Here is an 18713-nt window from a genome sequence, read left to right on the forward strand (position 1 = left end):
GCATATACACTGGGTGTATCCACCATACATAATAAGGAGGCTGCTGCCTTTCAGAAAGACATGCAATCATGGGACCCCACTCTGGCTCTGAGATTACACAGCATACTGATTTGTGCCTCTGGGTTGCCTCCTTGTGAGACAGGACCATGTTTGCAGGGAGTTACACAAAAGACCTACATGGAGCTCTGTGTTTTGTGCCCATGGTGGTAACAGAGGAGGCTGTTCCATTGCTGAAAGTAAGATGAAATGTACCTTTTGACTGTGAGATGATTAATACTATGTTGTCAGGGGAATTCTGGATCATTCTAACAGCCATGTTGAACGTGAAGCCCTCAAGACTGATGTGATTCAAGGCTAATATCTTCCCTCCTGGAGAAAAAAAGAGACTCAATAACTCCAGCAAGAAAATAAGAAAGGTTACTTAAGACATCTCTGGTGACTTAACTTAAGGTGTACCTGGTTTGATCACTTTAGCCTTTTCTGCTGGTCCCCCAGGAATAAGGGAAGATATGAAAATGCCAGGCTTTGCTTGGTCTGTATCTTCTCCCTCGTTAATGACAAAACCTGTAATCCAAAATGGCATGTAATAATAAGATGATGCTTAATGACTTTGTCGCTCAATAGCTACCAAGTGGCATGACTGATAACTGCATCTTTACCAACCATAGCTAATGATAGAAACGCAGCCCTCCAACACAACTGGATGAGACAGGACTTGAGGTTGCTTGCATCCATCATCAATCTCTCTCTCTCTCTCTCTCTCTCTCTCTCTCTCACTATGTGTGTGTATTTTACATGTGTGGAAATTCTCATGCATATGTGTTCATGCATGTGGAGCCCCAGAGTTTGATGTTTGAAGTCTTCCTGGATTGCTCTCTACTTTTTTTCTGTTTATGGGTGTTTGACTTACATGTATGTCTCTGTACCACATGTGTGATGGAGGAAGGTCATTGGTTAAAAAATAAAGAAACTGCCTTGGCCCATTTTATTGGTTAGAACATAGGTGGGTGGAGTAAACAGAACAGAATGCTGGGAGGAAGAGGAAGTGAGCTCAGACTCGACAGCTCTGCTCTCTGGAGCAGAGACGCCATGCTCCCCTCTCCCGGGCAGACGCGATAGCTTTGCTCTCTGAGTCAGGCGCATGAAGCTCAGACCCAGGATGGACACAGGCTAGAATCTTTCCCAGTAAGACTGATGCTACACAGATTATTAGAGATGGGTTGATCGGGATATGAGAATTAGCCTGTAAGGGCTAGAGTTAATGGGCCAAGCAGTGTTTAAAAGAATACAGTTTGTGTGTTGTTATTTCTGGTGTAAAGCTAGCCGTGCGGGAGCCGGGCGGGACGAAAAGCAGGCCCGCAACTCCTATTACTACACATGTGTTCAATGCCTGTGGAGGTCAAAATGAGGTGTCAGATCTCCTGAGATTGAAGTTATGGTTGTGAGTCATAATGTGAGCTTTTGTCCCTTCACTTTGTTTATTGAAGCTGTCTGTCACTGAATCCAAAGCTCACTGATTTCAGCTAGTAAAATTAGCAAGCTTGCTGGAGGAATCCCTGGCTCAGCCTCCTGAGTGCCAGGATTGCAGGCATAATATGACACACACCCAACCTTTTTATGTGGGTGCTGGGGAATCTAAACTCTGGTTTCACACTTGCACAACAAGCATTTCATCAGCGGCACCATCTCCCCAGTCCCAGGAAAGATGATCTCTAACCAAATACCCCCGTCTTGGTGTCTTTTTTTCTTAAATGTTTTTAAGGATTTTTAAATGGGGAGAATAATTGAAGATACAAAAGATTGACTACTCCTCTCCAACCTGTTTATACTGGAGAAAGCCTGGTGCAAGGTGTGTGGGGAAGGGGGATTTTATTTTTATCTTGTGCTTAGATGCATCCAGAAAATATATCTGCACTTGCAAGGCATCTTTTGTACCAAAAGTGTTTGTGTTCTTTGCAGGCACTGACAGGAAGGAAACAGTGGAAGGGATTGTTGAGAAACGCAAGATAGGAGAGAAGAGGCCAGATTGGGGCAATGAATGGTGCTTGTCCCCACTCGATGAGCGGAGCCTGAACCTCGCCTTCAGGAAGCCCTCTTACCAAAGCCACGGTGTGGATCACGCTTCAGCGTTACACACACGATGTCTTGGTTGGATTCTCCCATACAGCTCTTCCTCCCACTGTTCTGGGACCCTGGAGGAGAATCAAAGCACCATATTTGGGTTTCCCTCCCAAATCAGTTAAAACACAACAAAACCACACACATACAAGCAAGAACAAGTCACAGCAAATCTCCCATTGGCTTGGCAACAGATCACTAAGAACATAGTTCGCCAAACTACAACCGAGCCACTGCTGGTCAAGACTGGGCTGCAGAAGCAGAGTCTGTGGCAGGATGGCTGATGGTGTCCATTTTCTGAGTGATTCACCTTAGCCTTCCACATTGGTGTTAGAGATGGAACCTAGGACTTTGAACATGTGAGGCCAATGTCCTGTCACTGCGCTAAACCTCTAGTTCTTGCTATTTTTTAGACATGATCTCTCTGTTTCTCAGGCTGACCTCCAACTCATTATGAACCGAACACTGGCTTCAAACTCTTGATCACCCTGCACTTGGATTGTAAGCATGAGCCACCACGCTCGCCTAACCTTTTTCCTGTACTCATCTTGAGACAAGATAAAGGGTAAGTGGGGGCTGTACTTCCTGTCAGTGACAATTGGAACTGAAACACAGAGATGAGACAGCAAAGTCTCTCCCATGAGTCTTGCAATAGTTTGGATCTCGAATGTCCCCAAAAGGACCATGAGTTGAAAGTTTTGTTGCCACTGTGTGTCGCTACTGGAGGTCTGGAAGTAATACAACCTTTAAGAGAGGGTGCCTTAAATGTCTGTAGATATTCGCATGGATGGTTCTTGAAAAGGATACTCAATAGCAGTTTCTTTGTCCCTTTGTCTCTCTGCTTCCTGACTCTCATCAGGGAACAGGCCTCACCCATCATCCACTCCCACTATGATGCGCTCTGCCATCACAGGCACAAAGCCATAGGGTCCAACAACCTGGACTGATAGCTCTGAAGTCATGGGTAAAAACAAATGTTTTCTTTCTTTTATTGTGTTTAAGGGCAGAATCTTATTATATAGCCCTGGTTGGGTCAGAACTTGATATATAACTAGGCTTGCCTCAACTCACAGAGATCCCTTGCCTCTGCCTTCCCACCTTTCCTCTTTTTAAACTGACTTCTCTCAGAAATTTGCTCTAATAATGGAAAGATAATATGGGTCTCTGAAATGAAAATGAATGAAATTTATGCCCTGGCAATGCTGAAGCATGCACAGGCAGCCTGTATATGGTGGTTCTGTTGGACTTGTCCATATTGGGTTTCATGGTCTACGTTGATGAGGATGAATGGCCAGGTCCTTTCCTCAAGTGGGCACAAGATCTCATTACAGATGGTTATGAGCCATCATGTAATTGCTGGGAATTGAACTCAGTACCTTTGGAAGAACAGGCAGTGCTCTTAACTGCTGAGCCATCCAGTCACCAAAGTGTAGGGACTGATGGGCCAGCTTGCTTGTCCTGGTGTACTTTCCAAACTTATGACTAGAGGAGACCCAAAGCAAAACCCTAATGCTGTTTCTAGAAAGCTAGAGTCTTGAGCTACAACACGATTTCTGTCGCAGGTCCAGTGGGAAAATCTCCCACTGGTGGCCGACCACCACAAGCAATTCATGTCTTGCCTCCCCTGCTTGAGTCTGGCAGGCAGACTGTTTAATCGTAGAGAGCTGTGCCGGCATCCAGATGTGGCTTCTGGTTTAACATCCTTTAAGTATCAATAGTCTTCTTAGTTAGAGCATCTCTGTCTTCACTTTTGACTGAACTTGAGGAGATAAACATACTGCCCTCCCTATGTCCCTATGGATGCTTTCTGGGGAGCACTGGGAGATAATGGGAGTCCATGAGAAGAGGTAGAGGTGATATTTCTCATACGCAACCACAGTTTTGGAAACCACCTCCCCAAAACTCTCCCCTTCTGGATTCATGCACCACCCAAGGCCAGATGTTAACCTAGGAGAGGCCTTCTCAGCTCTGAAAAGTTTTGAGAAGAATTTGTAATGCAAGACGATGGTGAGCTTTCTTTGGGAAACAAACTAAAGAGGTGGTAAAGGTTTGGCAACAGCCACCCTTCCCACACCTGGCCAGGGTTCAGTCTGTACCTGTGCACATATTCTGGACAGTTGTCCCAGAGAGAGGCTGACTTGGCTTCTGAATCAAACTGATGCTGTTCAGTTGCTCTCGGCCAGTGTAAGGGCTGAGGGGAAAGATGGAAACGTAAGACCGGGAGCTCCTAGAAGGGCCCACCTTGGCCATTTGTGAGTGTGGCTTGAAGAAGAAAGAAGACAGCCTTGTGTCAAACAATCCAGCAGACCCTTAGACCAGCTACACCACAGCTGGCCTCGTGAGCAGTACAAAACAATCAGGAATGTCATTAGGGTCGCTGTCCCAGAGGGCTCATCATGGTCACCCAGACCTCACCTGGACCTCCACTGTCCATCTGAGCTTGTTATGCAACAGCTGCAGAACCCATTTCCTCAGTCATAAAATAAGAGATCTTCCAATTTCCCAGGCTCATGAAGTCATCAAACTCTAGCCGTAGCCGTACAGAGCTGTGGTGGCTCTCCTAGTGGTTTATTGTTTGCTCTTGCTTTCCGTTAAAAAAGTCCCTAGAAGGGTCAGGCAACCCCACTTACGCTGTGTTCCTTGAGGAAAGCATACTCACGCATCTATCAGGAGGAGTGAGTTGGAGGCCGCCTTGGTACCCGGGAGTTTTTGAGCAGGCGTTCAGCTGACTAAATGTGTACTGGCATGGTTCGGATGTTGTTTCCTCCCCAGGGTTCATGGGTTCAGCTGTTAAAAGTTTGGTCCTTCGGGGAAGGTGGGGAGATGCTACTGGGAGGTGACTGGATTTTTAAAAAGAGGGGCCTAGTGGGATATAATTACATCACTGGGTATATCCTCTTTGGAAGGGATTAATTAGTTCCCATGAGACCTCAGTTAGTTCTCTGACACAGAGTTGTTTTAAAAGGGCAAGACTAGCCTGGCCCCTGGCCCCTGGCCCCTGGCCCCTGGCCCCTGGCCCTGTCCTTCCACTGAGTCTAACATGCATTCTCGTAAAATCATCTGCAATGGGCTAGAGCAGAGGCAAGCTCTCTAAACCCCTTTCTTCTTTTAAGGTACCCAGCCTTGTTCATCATTTTTATAGCAACAGAAAACAGACTAGTACATATATTATTCCAATAGGGCCACCTCAAGAACACACTCAGAAAGAAGCAGAGTGCAGAATTTAAGAGCAGATGCCAGTGTGTGTGTGTGTGTGTGTGTGTGTGTGTGTGTGCGCGCGCGCGCGTGTGCGCACACTCAGAGCTCTGGAAACAGCCAGCATTGGGCCTCCTGGACAATCAGCCACCAGATCAGTGTCACTCAGCCTGTCCCGAACACCAGGGAGGTGCCCTTACCATGCGGATTAGACAATTGGACTGCAGCAGATACAGGTAGCCACGCGTGGACCCTCTCAGGGTCCCCAGGTTTGGAAGGCAGGGCTTGTGGGGGGGAGCAGGGACAAACCAAAACTGTTCTTTCCCAGCAGGGAGCCGTCTCGTTCTGTATTTACTCTTGTTTACATCTGGTCCTTGACAAGTCCAACCAAATTTGATTAGAACCAACTAGATGTCAGGCCTGGTCTTGCAAGGTATATGAGTAAGAGATGGGCCTGCCCTCTAGAAGTTTTATGGGCCATCAGCCTCCCAAGCCCATTAAAGGGAGAGATATAGGCTCAAGGGAAGGAAAAATCCCAACATCCAGGGAGAACCTGAGAGAGGCTTGGGCAGTGTCTCTAGGTGCCCTTCGAAGAACAGCAAGGACTTATCTGGTCTGGGTTTCTGTGGCTCATGTGATCTGGGTCACCCAAGGAACTGGCTCTCAGTTGTTAAAAACCCATTTACTGTTGGCCACATGAGGACAAATGGTGCGTGAGTCAGTTATTATGTGAGGAACTTCGAGGAGTCACACTCACAGCCAGAAGGTAGATTGTGGGTACCAAGGGCTGTGTCAGGGTGAGGCTGGGTGGGAGGGAGTGCTGAGGGAAAGCGGGTTCCACATGGGGCGATGAAGACCCCGTGAAGGATGCCCAACAACAATGTGGATGTGCCGATGCCACTGGCACAGAAACAATAAAACAGAAGGCAAAAAATGGTAATGATGATACATTTTATGCTTTGTGTATTTTACCACAATTAAAGAGTGTTTCTCTCTCTCTTCCCTCTCTCTCTCTCCTTCCCTCCCCCCTCCTTTCAAAATGCCAGCATCTCAAAATCCATTTACTGAAAACTTCCACATTCCGCCTTCAGAGCTGAGGATACAACTGGCGCACTGCTATTCTGGGGAGTCTCTGTGTTTAGAGCAGAAGGTTGAAAGCATGAGCTCGCCGGGGTAGGCACGCCCAGGGAGGAGTTTCCTAAATGGAACCCATGTGCAGAGGAGCCAGCCTCCTGCTGGGCAGTCAGGAAAGGCTTCAGATAAGTAAGAAAAGGAAGGTGGCCAACATCCCTGCGTTCAGAAGCTCTGTGGAAACGGCCTCTGTGAGTGGCGCGATGAGAGTGTCCCCTCAGGGTCAGTGCCACAGGCTGCCCACTCTAGCCTACATGCCTTACACATCAGGCCATCGGCATGACCTGCTCTTCCCTATATCATCCTGATTGTTCATTTCTGCCTACCTGTGAGCACCAGGAGGCATTGACCCTGTCTGCGCTGTGAATACCAGATTCTTAGCACGTATCCAGGACACCTAGGACAGACATGCAGTAGATGCTGAAGACACTACTTGAGTTAGACTGACAGGCTTGCCCGTGGCTTTCTTCCCCTCTGTCTAACTGAATACAAATTCTACCTGCCCACTAAGGCCTGATGTCACACACGCCCCCGCACCTCCAATGCACCTATGCTTGACTTAGGCCTTGAACCCATCCTGACCTCCTCCCCTAGAGTTCAGGGCAAGTGCTCAGACACCAGGTGGAACTGAACCCTGGTCATCCGCAGTAGCTCTTCTATGACGTACACCCTGCACTAATGCTCCCCCTTCCCTTGCTCACTCCTTCCCAGCCTCATCACCATGAACCCCACCTGCCCCAAGCCATGGGCTCCTGTTGTATTTCAGATGGCCACAGACTCAGGCAAGTCCTGAAATTTCCCACTTTGCCTAAAGGTCATCAGTAACCTCCCCTGACATGAGTTGTTAGGGACTGTGAAGATGGGTCATTTAAAAAGCATTGCAGAGGTAAACATGATATAAAGAAGGAGTAGGCTTGGTGGAGGGCTCTAACCCACCTTCCTGATAGAAGGCAGGCTCACAGTCAATGCTGCAAAGTTCCCACACTGTTAAGCCCTTCCATTTTCATGGCTGCCATGTTGTTGAGACGTTTCTTAAGCAGTTGCTAGAATTTCAGTAAGTGTCCTCCAGTGCCTGGGTGCAGTCAAAGCTTGGGCTCCTGATGTGGGTCTATTGAGAAGTAGACCCTTCAGAGGTACGGCTTGGAAAGAGGTTGTCTTAGACAGACTATGTTACTGTGATGTCTGATAGAGGCAATGAATGGGAGGGGCAATTTATCAGGACTTACAGTAAAGGTTTCAAGTCACAGCCCTAGGCAGTGCTGAGCACCATGGGGCAAAGGAGAGCATCGTGGAAGCATGTGGCGGAGGCTGCTCACCTCATGCAGACAGGAAATGGAGAGAGACAGACAAGACGTGAACAACTGTACTCCTAAGGACCTGTCCCCAGTGACCTACTTCTTCTAGCTAAATCACATACCTTAGAGTTTCCAGCATTTCCCAAAATAGTGTCACCAGGCAGTAGGTAAGCCTTCAATATATAAATTTTTTTTTAAGACAGGGTTTCTTTGGAGCTTTGGACTCTGTCCTAGAACTAGCTCTTGTAGGCTAGGCTGGCCTTGAACTCAAAGAGATCCTCCTGCCTCTGCCTCCCGAGTGCTGGGATTAAAGGCATGCGCCACCACCACCCGGCACAAATTTTTTTTGAAAGATACTTCCTATCCAAACATTAACAGAAGTCTTTAGAAGAACAAGACAGATGGCCCCAGTTCCTTCCTCTTGCTATCTTTTTTTTTGCATCCGCCAGAAGCAAATAGGCTTCTTTTACCACGTACTCCCACCATGATGCGCTGCGCCACAACCGGTCTAAAATCATCCTGGTCAGTTGATGATGGACTGAAACTGTGAGCCAGAATGAACTTTCCCTCTTTTTGAGTTCATTCCTGACGTATTTCGCTACAGTAACAGAGAGCTAGTACAATGGCCTTGAAAAGGCTATAGTTACTTCTACATTTCTTCTTTGTCTTTACATTTTAAATTACATGTGCATGCACACGCATGTACATACGTGTGTTCGTTTGTGGGGATGCACACATGCTATGGTGTGTATAAAGGTCAGAGGACAGCCTTCAGGCATTGGTTTCCTCCTTTCACTGTGTGGGTACCAGGAACAGAACCTCAGTTGTTAGGCATGGCAGCAAGCACCCTGGCTGCTGACACTTCCCAGTCCTGCTTCTGCTCCTAAACAAAGCAGTGCTATAAAATACTGTGAACCAATGGGAAACAGGTAAAAGGCACCACAAACCCACTGACACTCACACATTGAGATGAGGCACGGGTTGGGAAACAAGCTCCCAGAGTGGTGCCTGGCTTATGATGATAGTCCAAAGGTGATTGTTGGCATTTGCTAATTTTCCCTTCTCCATCTTCCCATGACCTCTCAGCTCTTTCTCTACCATTTCTAGTCCCTTTGAATTTGTATGAACCTGGGAGGGACAGCAGAAGTGAGGACATGCTGTCTCTGAGATGTATGTTTTGACCTTTGGAAGCTCTTCCCAATTCTCAGAGCCCAGAGGAACACCGGAAACTCTTGATGGAGCCCCTGTATGGAAAGGGCCTCCTGAGGCTGCATAGAAAGGGGCGAGATGGCACCAGCAGGAAGCATACCCCAGCCACCTCCATCCAGGGGGCACCTGCTGAGGACTGTCGCGAAGCCCTCAATATCACACAAAGTGGAATTCTACCTCCTTTTCTAACTCACAAAGTGGTGAAGCAGAATATCAAGATGGCTGCTGGGCTGTGCCACTGTGCTTGGGGTGGTTTGCCATGGAAACTCAGAATGAGTTTTGCTTCCTCGTTATTGATTGATTTTGTACTGCACAGCAAGGCACATTTGCATCAGCAGAATCGGGGCAATAATTTTCTAAGCATCGCTTTGAGCTATCTGTGTATATGCATGTACTTCAGTTCAAATGAATCATCCATTCTCTCCTGCTGAAGCAGATGCATAACTCGTCTTCCCCCTCCCCCAAAGCGGATCCTGCCACCCCACCCCCTCCTCAGTACACAGCCTGGGAATCGGAGCTATTTCTGTAACTTGCCTTGTAAGTGTAATCCAAGTTCTAGGCTATTTTTAAGTGCCTGGATCATTGTTTTACAGTGAACACGCCATTTATGAGCTCCCTGCTTTCACATTTGAATGGCAATGGCAAGCCTTCATCCTGGAGAGAAGCAGCCCTCAGGATTCCCAGGACAGTCTCCAGGACGGACTGCTGTCTGTAAGTCCTAACCCTGCAGTTTCCCTTCTGGAAAATAGAGATAATGGGAAAGAAGCAACTTCACACTGCTGCACGGGTTGGGAAACAAGCTCCCAGAGTGGTGCCTGGCTTATGATGATAGCCCAAAGGTGATTACTGGCATTTGCTAATTTTCCCTTCTTCATCTTCCCATGACCACTCAGCTCTTTCTCTACCAGAAGATATGAAGAGAAGGATATGTGCGTGAGAGCTGGTCTGACGGCAATCGGCTTAATCACCATAGTGGCCTACAGTCAATCTCTGGATCAAGTTAAAAACAACCCAGTGGACATACATGTTCCCTTGGCATTCAAATCCATGGACATTAAATATGCTTCAGGTACAGATGATTCTACTGCACCATGCACCTGGCAATCTTGGCTCTAAAGAAAACCAAAACCCACCAGCTTTTGATCTCCTCTGTCCCGATCTCCTTGCTGCCTTGCATGTTCTCCACAGACGTGCTCAGCCGGCCTCCCATGGCATCCTGCAACCTGGGTGCACGCAGCTCGTTTTCTGAACACGACAGTTTCTGAATCCAAGTGAGAGGGCTGGCCTGTGTCTGGTGTGCGGAATTCAAGTTGGCTATGTGTACAAACTTATCCTGATCTGAATTGGGAGAGAAAAAGACAGGCATACCCACAGGATTACACTAGTTCCAGTCACTGGTCTGGATACAACCATACCCTCCTGACCCCGGCTCTCCTTCCCACTTCTTTCTCTGCACTGAGAGACTTGTCATTCTGCCTCCCATGAGCTTGGGGAATTCTTGTGCCTAGCGCTGGAAATGCAAGCCTGACTTGGGATCCCAGGTGCTTTGTTACAGGACTCTGGGATCCCAAGTCAGGCTCTGCCCTGTGGAATATAATCTTTAATCGCTACACAGCTGTATTAGTCCACGAAGCGTCCCCTGCCAGATATGTTAACACACGTTAAAAGTGTGGATCCTCCACTCAGAAGTGTTCCTTTACCCCTTCGTATAAAGGGTTAGAAGATGTTTCCAGTGACAAGACTCTGCTGGTGAGGAATGTCCCATTTTACTGTCTACATTATTCATAGAAATTTGAGATTTTATTAGAAGGTCTCTTAAGTCAGCAAGGCCTTGCTCAAAACATCTATTGCAATAGTGCATCTATTGCACTGCTATGGGGTTTTTCGTGCTCATTTTGTTATTTCATTGTTGAGATAGGGTCTCCTGTAGTCCAGGCTAGCCCGGAACTCTTTTTATCATCATGGCAAACTTGAACTCCTGATCCCTCTACCTCCACTTCCCAAGTGCTGGGATTACAGGAACAAGCCACCACACCTAGCTTGCATTTATATTTAGAGAAAGGAAAATGTTGACTATTTTTGGGTCACTCGCTCCCTACTGAAACCAGGAAGGAAAGTATATAACAGCATCCACATACTCAGTATCCACGCCCCCTCCTTCTTTTGTTGTATACGTATAGTGTTCATTTATGTGTAAGTCCGTGGTATCTGCGTGTGCACGTGAGTGGAGGTGTACATAGGAATGTGTGTCATATGCACGGTGTTCAGTTATCTTTGTATACACGTGATGTGTGCACGTGTGACATAGTTATCGGAGGGAGAAGTGTTTATATCTGTGTTACCATGTATATGAGTGCTCAATAAAACACCCCTGCCAGGACAGGGTGAGGAACATTTAACTACATAAGCAGACTTTCTCTGTCTGGTTCTTTTTCTCTGGTTCTTTCTCTTTCTGGTGTGTTGCCAGGGCTGTTACCCTTGAACAGGTTAGCCACTAGAAAAACAAATTCCTCATTGAGAATCTGTGAGTATGGGGACTGTGGAATTGCTCCTTACAGGATGGAGGGATGTAAGTAATCTGAATATGTCCTGTAGCTTCTGCACAGATTTTATAGTCTTACTCCAGAGCGTGGGTCTTCCAGGAAGAAGGTAATACCAGTAGCGACTTCTGACTAAATGTGTCCTGTGTGACAATCAGTGGCAAGCATCCTCACTTCCACTGTCTCACACAGTCCCCACCAGAGCTCTCTGGGGTGGATAGTGTACCCATTTTACAGATAAGAAAATCTGAGGATAGATAGCTTTTTCTGGTCCAAAGGTTGGTTAGTAAGAGAGCAGGTTTCACACATAGTCCACTGGCTCCACGCTCCACACTGGATAGTGCACGTGGTACAGACACTGAGCCACAGAAAACAGCACCAAAGATTCACCTAAGAACTCCCAGCCTACCAAGTCCTGAAGGAACAGTGTCCTTGAACTTACTAACACCTGACAGGGATTTTCTAGGCAGGGATGGGGAGGCTAGTCTTAGCCCAGACAGGCTCAGTGGTTTGAAGCGGACTGCACAGAGACCGGCATCCTAGGAAGCAGCTGTTCCCTAGGGAAAGGGAGCAGAGAAGTGAAGGCCCCACATGCCTGATTCTTCAGGAGCTATGTCCCCAGGGAATGTTGGGAGTTGAGCGGACCTCTGCGTACAGGACAGATGCCACATATCAAGGTAAGAGATGAAGACCACAGAGGCTAATACTCAGCAGGACAGACTCAAAAAGAGCAGGACACCAATGTCACCAGGCATGTTCCAGCACAGAACAGAGACCAGAAAGCAAGGAGACAGAGTCAGCAGGAGCAGCAGGGCCAGCAGGCCTACACTCCATGGTGCTGTACAAGTATACCAACCGGTAGGCGGGAGAGCCAGGCGTGCTGGTCTCCCAGGATTAGAAGGAAGGGTTGCCACGAATGTCCCAAAGATGCTGGCATGCTAAAAGGGCAATATCTGTCCTAATTGTGATACCAGTAAAGTAGCTGAGAAATGTCTGACTCTGTCTGGATGCTAAAGGTCAAGTCCAAGTTAGTTATAGCATCCCAAATACCCAAGAAGCATCCTGAGCTGAGGCCACAAGGAAAAAGTCACTGAGTGAGACCCTGGAGGACACAAGAGCAGTCCTGCAAGCATGGGTTCAGAGAAGGGCCAAGCACGTCCCACAACCCAGGACGTGCCCACAAGAAGGACTGAGAAAAGATTTCAGCCCACTGGGTAGTGATGACTGATCTTGCCTGATTCGATCCCGGAACTGTGCGCTTGTAGGAGCTGGTGGTTTTATTTCTCTCTAGGGATCCAAATATAACTATGAAATAAAGTGCATGTTGAGACAATTCAAGGGAAAATGACTAAGAGACATTTGGGAAACGTTCAACTTCTCACCCGTCAAAGAAGCAAAACAAAGCCACAGTGAAAGATCATTTTTACCTGTCAAACGAATACACAAAATACAAGGGCATCTACTCTTCGAGAATGAAAAATAAAAATAAATAACATCAGAATGGCAAGGAGATCCAGCATTCTAGAATGACAGAGACACAGAGAGGCCTTAAAATTCCCCTGGCTTGTTACCCAAAGTTATACTTCTGAGGTTAGGAAGTGACATGGAAGCCAGAAAAAAATATTTTTCTAGTAATGTTTTACAGTCGCATTTACAATATTGAAAAATCGTAATCATTTTATTTCCATACAAATCATCCCTCCATCCATCTGCCCATCCATCCATCCATCTATCCATCCATCTGTCCACCCATCCATCCATCAGTCCATCTATCCATCCATCCATTTGTCCATCCATCCATTTGTCCACCCATCTGTCTGTCCACCCATCTGTAGGTCCACCCATCTGTCCATCCATCCATCCACCCATCCATCCAAGAAACAGGTATTAAAGACAGACTCTGTAGCCTATAATCCAGCACCTGAAAGGCTAAGGCTGGAAGATCATGAATTTAAGGCTACTCTGGACTACACAGCAAGACCATCTCTAAATTGATCAGTTAATTAATAAATACATACAGTAAAAAGCATGTGTATATCACTTCTTATTTGTCACACCTCTGTTACATACTGGAGCTGGGAAGGCTGTGCGATACTGTCACTACCTTCAAGAAATTCCTCATCTATCCCAGGTGTGAGCACAACTGAATATAGCAACGTCACAGGTAAAAGGACAGAGGTCTGCAAATGGAGGCAGTGATCCACTCCGCCCTCCTTCAGGAATCATCTGGGAAGAGCCCATCCAGAGAGGCTTCAAGATAGAGGTTACCTCTAACTTACCCTAGGAAAAGCGAACTTATCTTGGTAGCCTGACCCCAGGAGGGTTAGGAAAAGCACCACAGTGGAGGCCGCTGTATTGTCGTTATTTTTCCTCTTTTCTGTGACCAAATACCTGACCAAAACACCTTAGTGGAGAAAGCTTTATTTCATCTCATAGTCCAAGGGGAAGTCTGTCATGGTGGGGAAGGCGTGGCGGCAGAAGTATGAGGCTTCCCATCACATTGCTTCCACAAGCAAAAAGCAGAGAGCAAGGATTGTAGATGCTCAGCTTTCTTTCTCCTGTTGTATCCAGGACTCTGGCCCATGGAAATGGTGCTATCTGTAGTTAAAGAGAATCTCTGCACTCGCTGAACCTGATCTCAGTATTCCGTCATGGCTATGCCTGGAGGCTTGTCACCTAGGTATTTCTAGATCCTGTCAAGATGATGGTTAATATTACCCATCATAGCCACAGAGCACCAAGACACAGAAGACTGGGATGTGGTTTTCCGCAGCCATTATCCTGGCATGCAGGACAGTGGGAAAGAAAAGGGAAGTATCAGGACAAGAAAGAAGTCAAGGCTGGGGCCAGACTGGGAAGAGTTTCCTCGGAATTAGGGGTTTGTCTCTGCTGTCAGTGTGGAACGGTGAACAAGCTTTAACGGGGAGAACATGACTGGACTGGTCCATCTGAAAAACCACTCCAAAGCCTGGAAGGCAGTCAACAGGATGCGAATCTCAGGCAGATGCCTCTCCAAGAGTACGTTGTAGTACCCCGGTGAGGTAGGAAAGGAAGGTGTTAGCCTAGGTTCCGGTTTACCGGATGAGTGATAGATGATTCCATTTGCACCGGATAAAGATCATGTCAAGGAAAGGGGAGGGGGAGACATGTCATAGAAACGAGTCTGGGGACTGGGAGAGGTAGGGAGCTCTCCCCTCCATGCAGCATTGAAAGTGATGTCCGGGGTCTGGAGAGACTGCCCAGTCCTGCAAGCTCCAGGACCTGAGTCTGAGCCTCAGAACTAACAGAGAAAAGACAGGCACAGAGGTACGTGTTTGCCATCACTGTGCAGGGGCTGGGGGCGGGGAGAGACAAACAGATCCCTGGAGCTCCCTGGCCAGACAACTTTACCCAATCAGCAGCCCCAGGTAGTCAGTGGGAGAGCCTGTTTCAGCAAACAAGGTAGACAGTTCCTGAGGAAAGATGCCTGGGAGCTTGTCCTCTGGCTTCCACATGTATGTACACACATGTGCAGGCACAACACACACGCATATATACACACATGGGGGTGGGTGGGTGGAGAATGGTATCTGCAGAGAGTTTCACACAGAGATTCTTAAAAGGCGAGAGGGGATTGGTTATGTGAGTCGTTTTGGTACAAATAAAATGTTAGAGTCCTGGAAACTACTAAGACAACAGAATGTGACGTTTGAGAAAACAGCATATTAGGAGCAAAATAGGCCTGGAAGGACCAATTTCACAAGTGAGTTCAAAGCATCTGTATAAATATTTTACAGTCACTGAAATCAGGCCATAAGAACAGTATTGGTAGTGTTTCAAGTACAGTTTCTCAGCGCTAGCGGGAAAGTCAGGTACAATGAGTTTACATTGATCATCCCTAGAGCCCTGGAAATCTTCTGAAACCAGCAGTCCATGGTTTCAGAGACACATTCACTGGTTTGCTCTGCTACAGACTGTGAGTTACTCTCAATCTCTGTGTTTGCTTCTATTTCTGAAAACTCAGATCCTGTTTTCCAGTTCATGCAGGCCATGCACTGGACCCTAAAGCCCAGTGTCGAGACTTCTGTGTGTATTGTCTGGAACAGAAGCAAAACCCATAGGTAGAAGCTGCTGTCACCATAGTCACAGCACACTGAGCACGGGGCAGGGAGCTCGAAACGTGATGCTGCCCTGCTGGAGCCCAGCACAGAACTGAGATACTCAGTGTGTTCCCAAGAGAGAGGGGCTGTGAGCTACCCAGAGCCACACAGCTGCTAAGTGGCACTCGGCTGATTCTCAGGGGCTCTTCAGGCCACTTCCGCAGCCAAGGCTTCACTGCCTTGCACTTGTGTTAAAATCATGTAGGGGTTTTTTTGTACACGTGGATTCTGGTTCAATAGAGGTAGGGCAGCTCCTGAGGTTCCACATTCCTAGCATCTCGGAGGAGCTCAGTGCATTGTTATAGCTAACTGTTCCCTTTCACAAATCGGAGAAGAAATCCACTTAGACACCAAAGGAAACCATGATAAAGTCAGCACTCGAAGCAAAGTCTCACCCACTAGAGGCTATGTTTGGCACATGATAAAAGGCAGAAGCAGGGGGATAAAACAAATAGGCTCTGGGCGCTGGAAGCTTGACTCCACCACCAAGCCACCGGCACATGGCTTCACTTCACACCCTGGACTGTCCCTCACAGTAATGCAGCTTCTAGCCTCATAAACTGACTTACCCAGTGCTGTTTGAGAAGACAATGTGTATGTTGTGGTCATAAATGAAATTTTTATGTGTGTATGACGGGGGGCGTGTTGCTTGCATGTGTGTCTGTCTACCACATAAATGTGTGTGCCATCAAAGACCAGAGAGAGCTTGGGATTCCCCTAAAACTAGATCAGAACCTGTCCCTGGTTCTTGAGCTGAATTTTGGGAACCTATTCCCATTCTGGGTTACCTTGCCCAGCCTTGGTACAGGGGGAGGAGCTTGGTCCTGCCTCAACTTGTGTGCCATGCTTTGTTGACTCCTGTTGGATGCCTGTCCCTGAATAAAGATGGAGGAGGAGTGGATAGGTAGGAGTAAATGGAAGGGAGCAGGAGGGAGCAGGAGGAGAGAAAGGAGGAGAAACTGTGGTCTATTTATAGAATAAATGAAAAAATTTAATTAAAAGAGATTTTGGTTTTGCTTATTTCTGTATTATTTCTTGTTTTGTAACATGTGAACATTAACCACATGAATATACATAAACGAGCCATTCAAATTTAAACATAAATCATCAACTTAAGCAAGATGACAGGTTTAATTTCTAGGTAGCTCCTGCAACTATTTAACTGCTTTATAGTACCCCTGGCTGGGGTCTTACCCCCCACTGAAGGGTGGAGCTGTCCATCACAATACTGAACTCGGTCTCTTGTCCTTCCTCACTCAGCACCCCAGACTGAGGGGTGGAGCTGTCCATCACTACTGCACTCGGGTCTCCTGTCTTGTCCTTCCTCACTCAGCCCTGTACCACGGACAGTTCCATTGCCATCAGCTTCTGTATTCCTTACCTCAGGATAAAGGTCTACAGTTGTGAATTCAAAGGGATGGAGAGCTCCTTTCAGTTTTTACAAAGTTAGATGGATAGACGGAGGGGGAAGGAAGGGAAAGTAAAAGGGAAGAAAGGGAGGGGAGAGGGAGGAGACAGAGTTTCCAGTTGCGTTCCAGGAAGACAGTATTAATTTGTCCTCCTAATGTTATTTTCACTTTTGTCAATTCTGAGGATAAAATCTATAAATCTAAACTTCGTTTTTATTGTGTTCCTGCCATTGTTGGTGATGATTTTAGACTTTTCAGCCCTTTGGGGGTCAACTATATCTTTTCATACCAATTATTTTATGAACGAGCAAGCTGTCTGCTTGTGTGTTACTAATACCGTATACACTCACCGCTTGAAAGACGCGGTGGCTGCTCGGAGTCCATCTGGGCATGAAACGAGTGCTGGGCAGAGCAGAGGCCCAGCAAATATTTACAGGTCTTGGCTGAATCTGTGACAAAGGTATATTTTTTTCCGGTGATGCTGCTGGTAATGGTGAGCTTTTTTCTCTGGAGGAAGAGAGCACAGAGTTAGACCCTTGACCGCCCTCACCCATCCCTTGAAGTACATGTATGTAAACAGCAATAAACGTTCAGATCCTCAGTTCATTGTCAACAAAGTTCTGGAAGTCCAGGGCAGGGAATGCCTGACACAGGTCCAATTTCTTAGACAATGAAAACAAAATCCTTCTATTTATTTTTCTCCTTCATTTGTGAGACAGAAGCTTATCAGCAAGGAGTGTGCTGGGCGGAAAAAAGATGAGTTGAGTCCATGGACAGGCAGTCTTCACAAGCCCTGTGAAGTGGCCAGCAAGCACCCCATTGTCTTTACTGCACGAGCTCCAAGCCTTCTGCTCTGACGAGACAGGGAGCCAGCAGAAACCAAGCAGGCAGCTACACTGTAATAAGCCAGCAGAGAAAGTCAGTCCCAGCCACCACCAAGGCAGCAAAGAAACTGATGGAGAACTGACCCGGATCTTCATTATGCCTCATTATACTACATTAGCATAGCGAAAGCTCCCCAAGGGAGAGACAGAACAAAAATACTGAAGTGTTTTGAGCAGCGTGCAAAGTGGCGCATGCACATTGGAAGCCTCCTCCCTTGTCTGGAAAAGGCACGAAAACAGAAAGCCTTCTCCATGAATGGCAATGCAGGCCTTTGTCTCTTACTCCTCTGCCTAGGAGAGGTCTGCGTTTATTTTCTGTAAGAAACTTTCGCTTTTTAAAATTTCTATCCTAGCCAAGACAAAAGGCCCCACAGAAATGCTAAGAATTTCATGAGCATTTATACATCTTGTCTTCATGTCTGCAGAATGAGAAACCATTATCCTTTACCCTAAACACAATCTGGAAATCCTGGAATCTAGAAACAGATCTAGATATCTCCGAATGCACCACAGGCTGGGTGTGGTACCACACTCCTCTACTGCCAAAACTCAAGAGGCAGAGGCACGTGGATCTTTAGTTTAGCCAGGGCTACATAAAGGAACCCTGTCTCAATCAATCAATCAAATTAAATAAAAATAAAATCTAATAACAATCCTCAAACGACTCTAAAAAGGGAGACACACAAACACGCATCCCAGAGTCGTGTGTGTTTGTGCACGTGGTCTCCCCATTGGCACTGCTGTTTGGGGGGATTTATGGAACCTTTAGAAGGTGAAGCCTGGCTGGAGAAAG

General features: G+C 47.0%; 1 protein-coding gene across 1 annotated transcript in view; it reads right to left on the minus strand.

The window, feature by feature from the left end:
• Frmpd2 (FERM and PDZ domain containing 2) overlaps positions 1-18713 on the minus strand; it is a 107771-nt gene that overhangs the window by 39304 nt on the left and 49754 nt on the right. The window contains exons 15-20 of the mRNA XM_026779984.1: positions 17387-17543; positions 10082-10286; positions 4215-4309; positions 2100-2192; positions 457-564; positions 253-369 (exon numbers count right to left, since the gene is read on the minus strand). Of these exons, the coding sequence (XP_026635785.1) occupies positions 253-369; positions 457-564; positions 2100-2192; positions 4215-4309; positions 10082-10286; positions 17387-17543 (775 nt within the window). The remainder of the gene's footprint in view (positions 1-252; positions 370-456; positions 565-2099; positions 2193-4214; positions 4310-10081; positions 10287-17386; positions 17544-18713) is intronic.

Source organism: Microtus ochrogaster, chromosome 6 (genome assembly GCF_000317375.1).
Source record: "Microtus ochrogaster isolate Prairie Vole_2 chromosome 6, MicOch1.0, whole genome shotgun sequence".
In the NCBI taxonomy this organism is placed as follows: Eukaryota; Metazoa; Chordata; class Mammalia; order Rodentia; family Cricetidae; genus Microtus; species Microtus ochrogaster.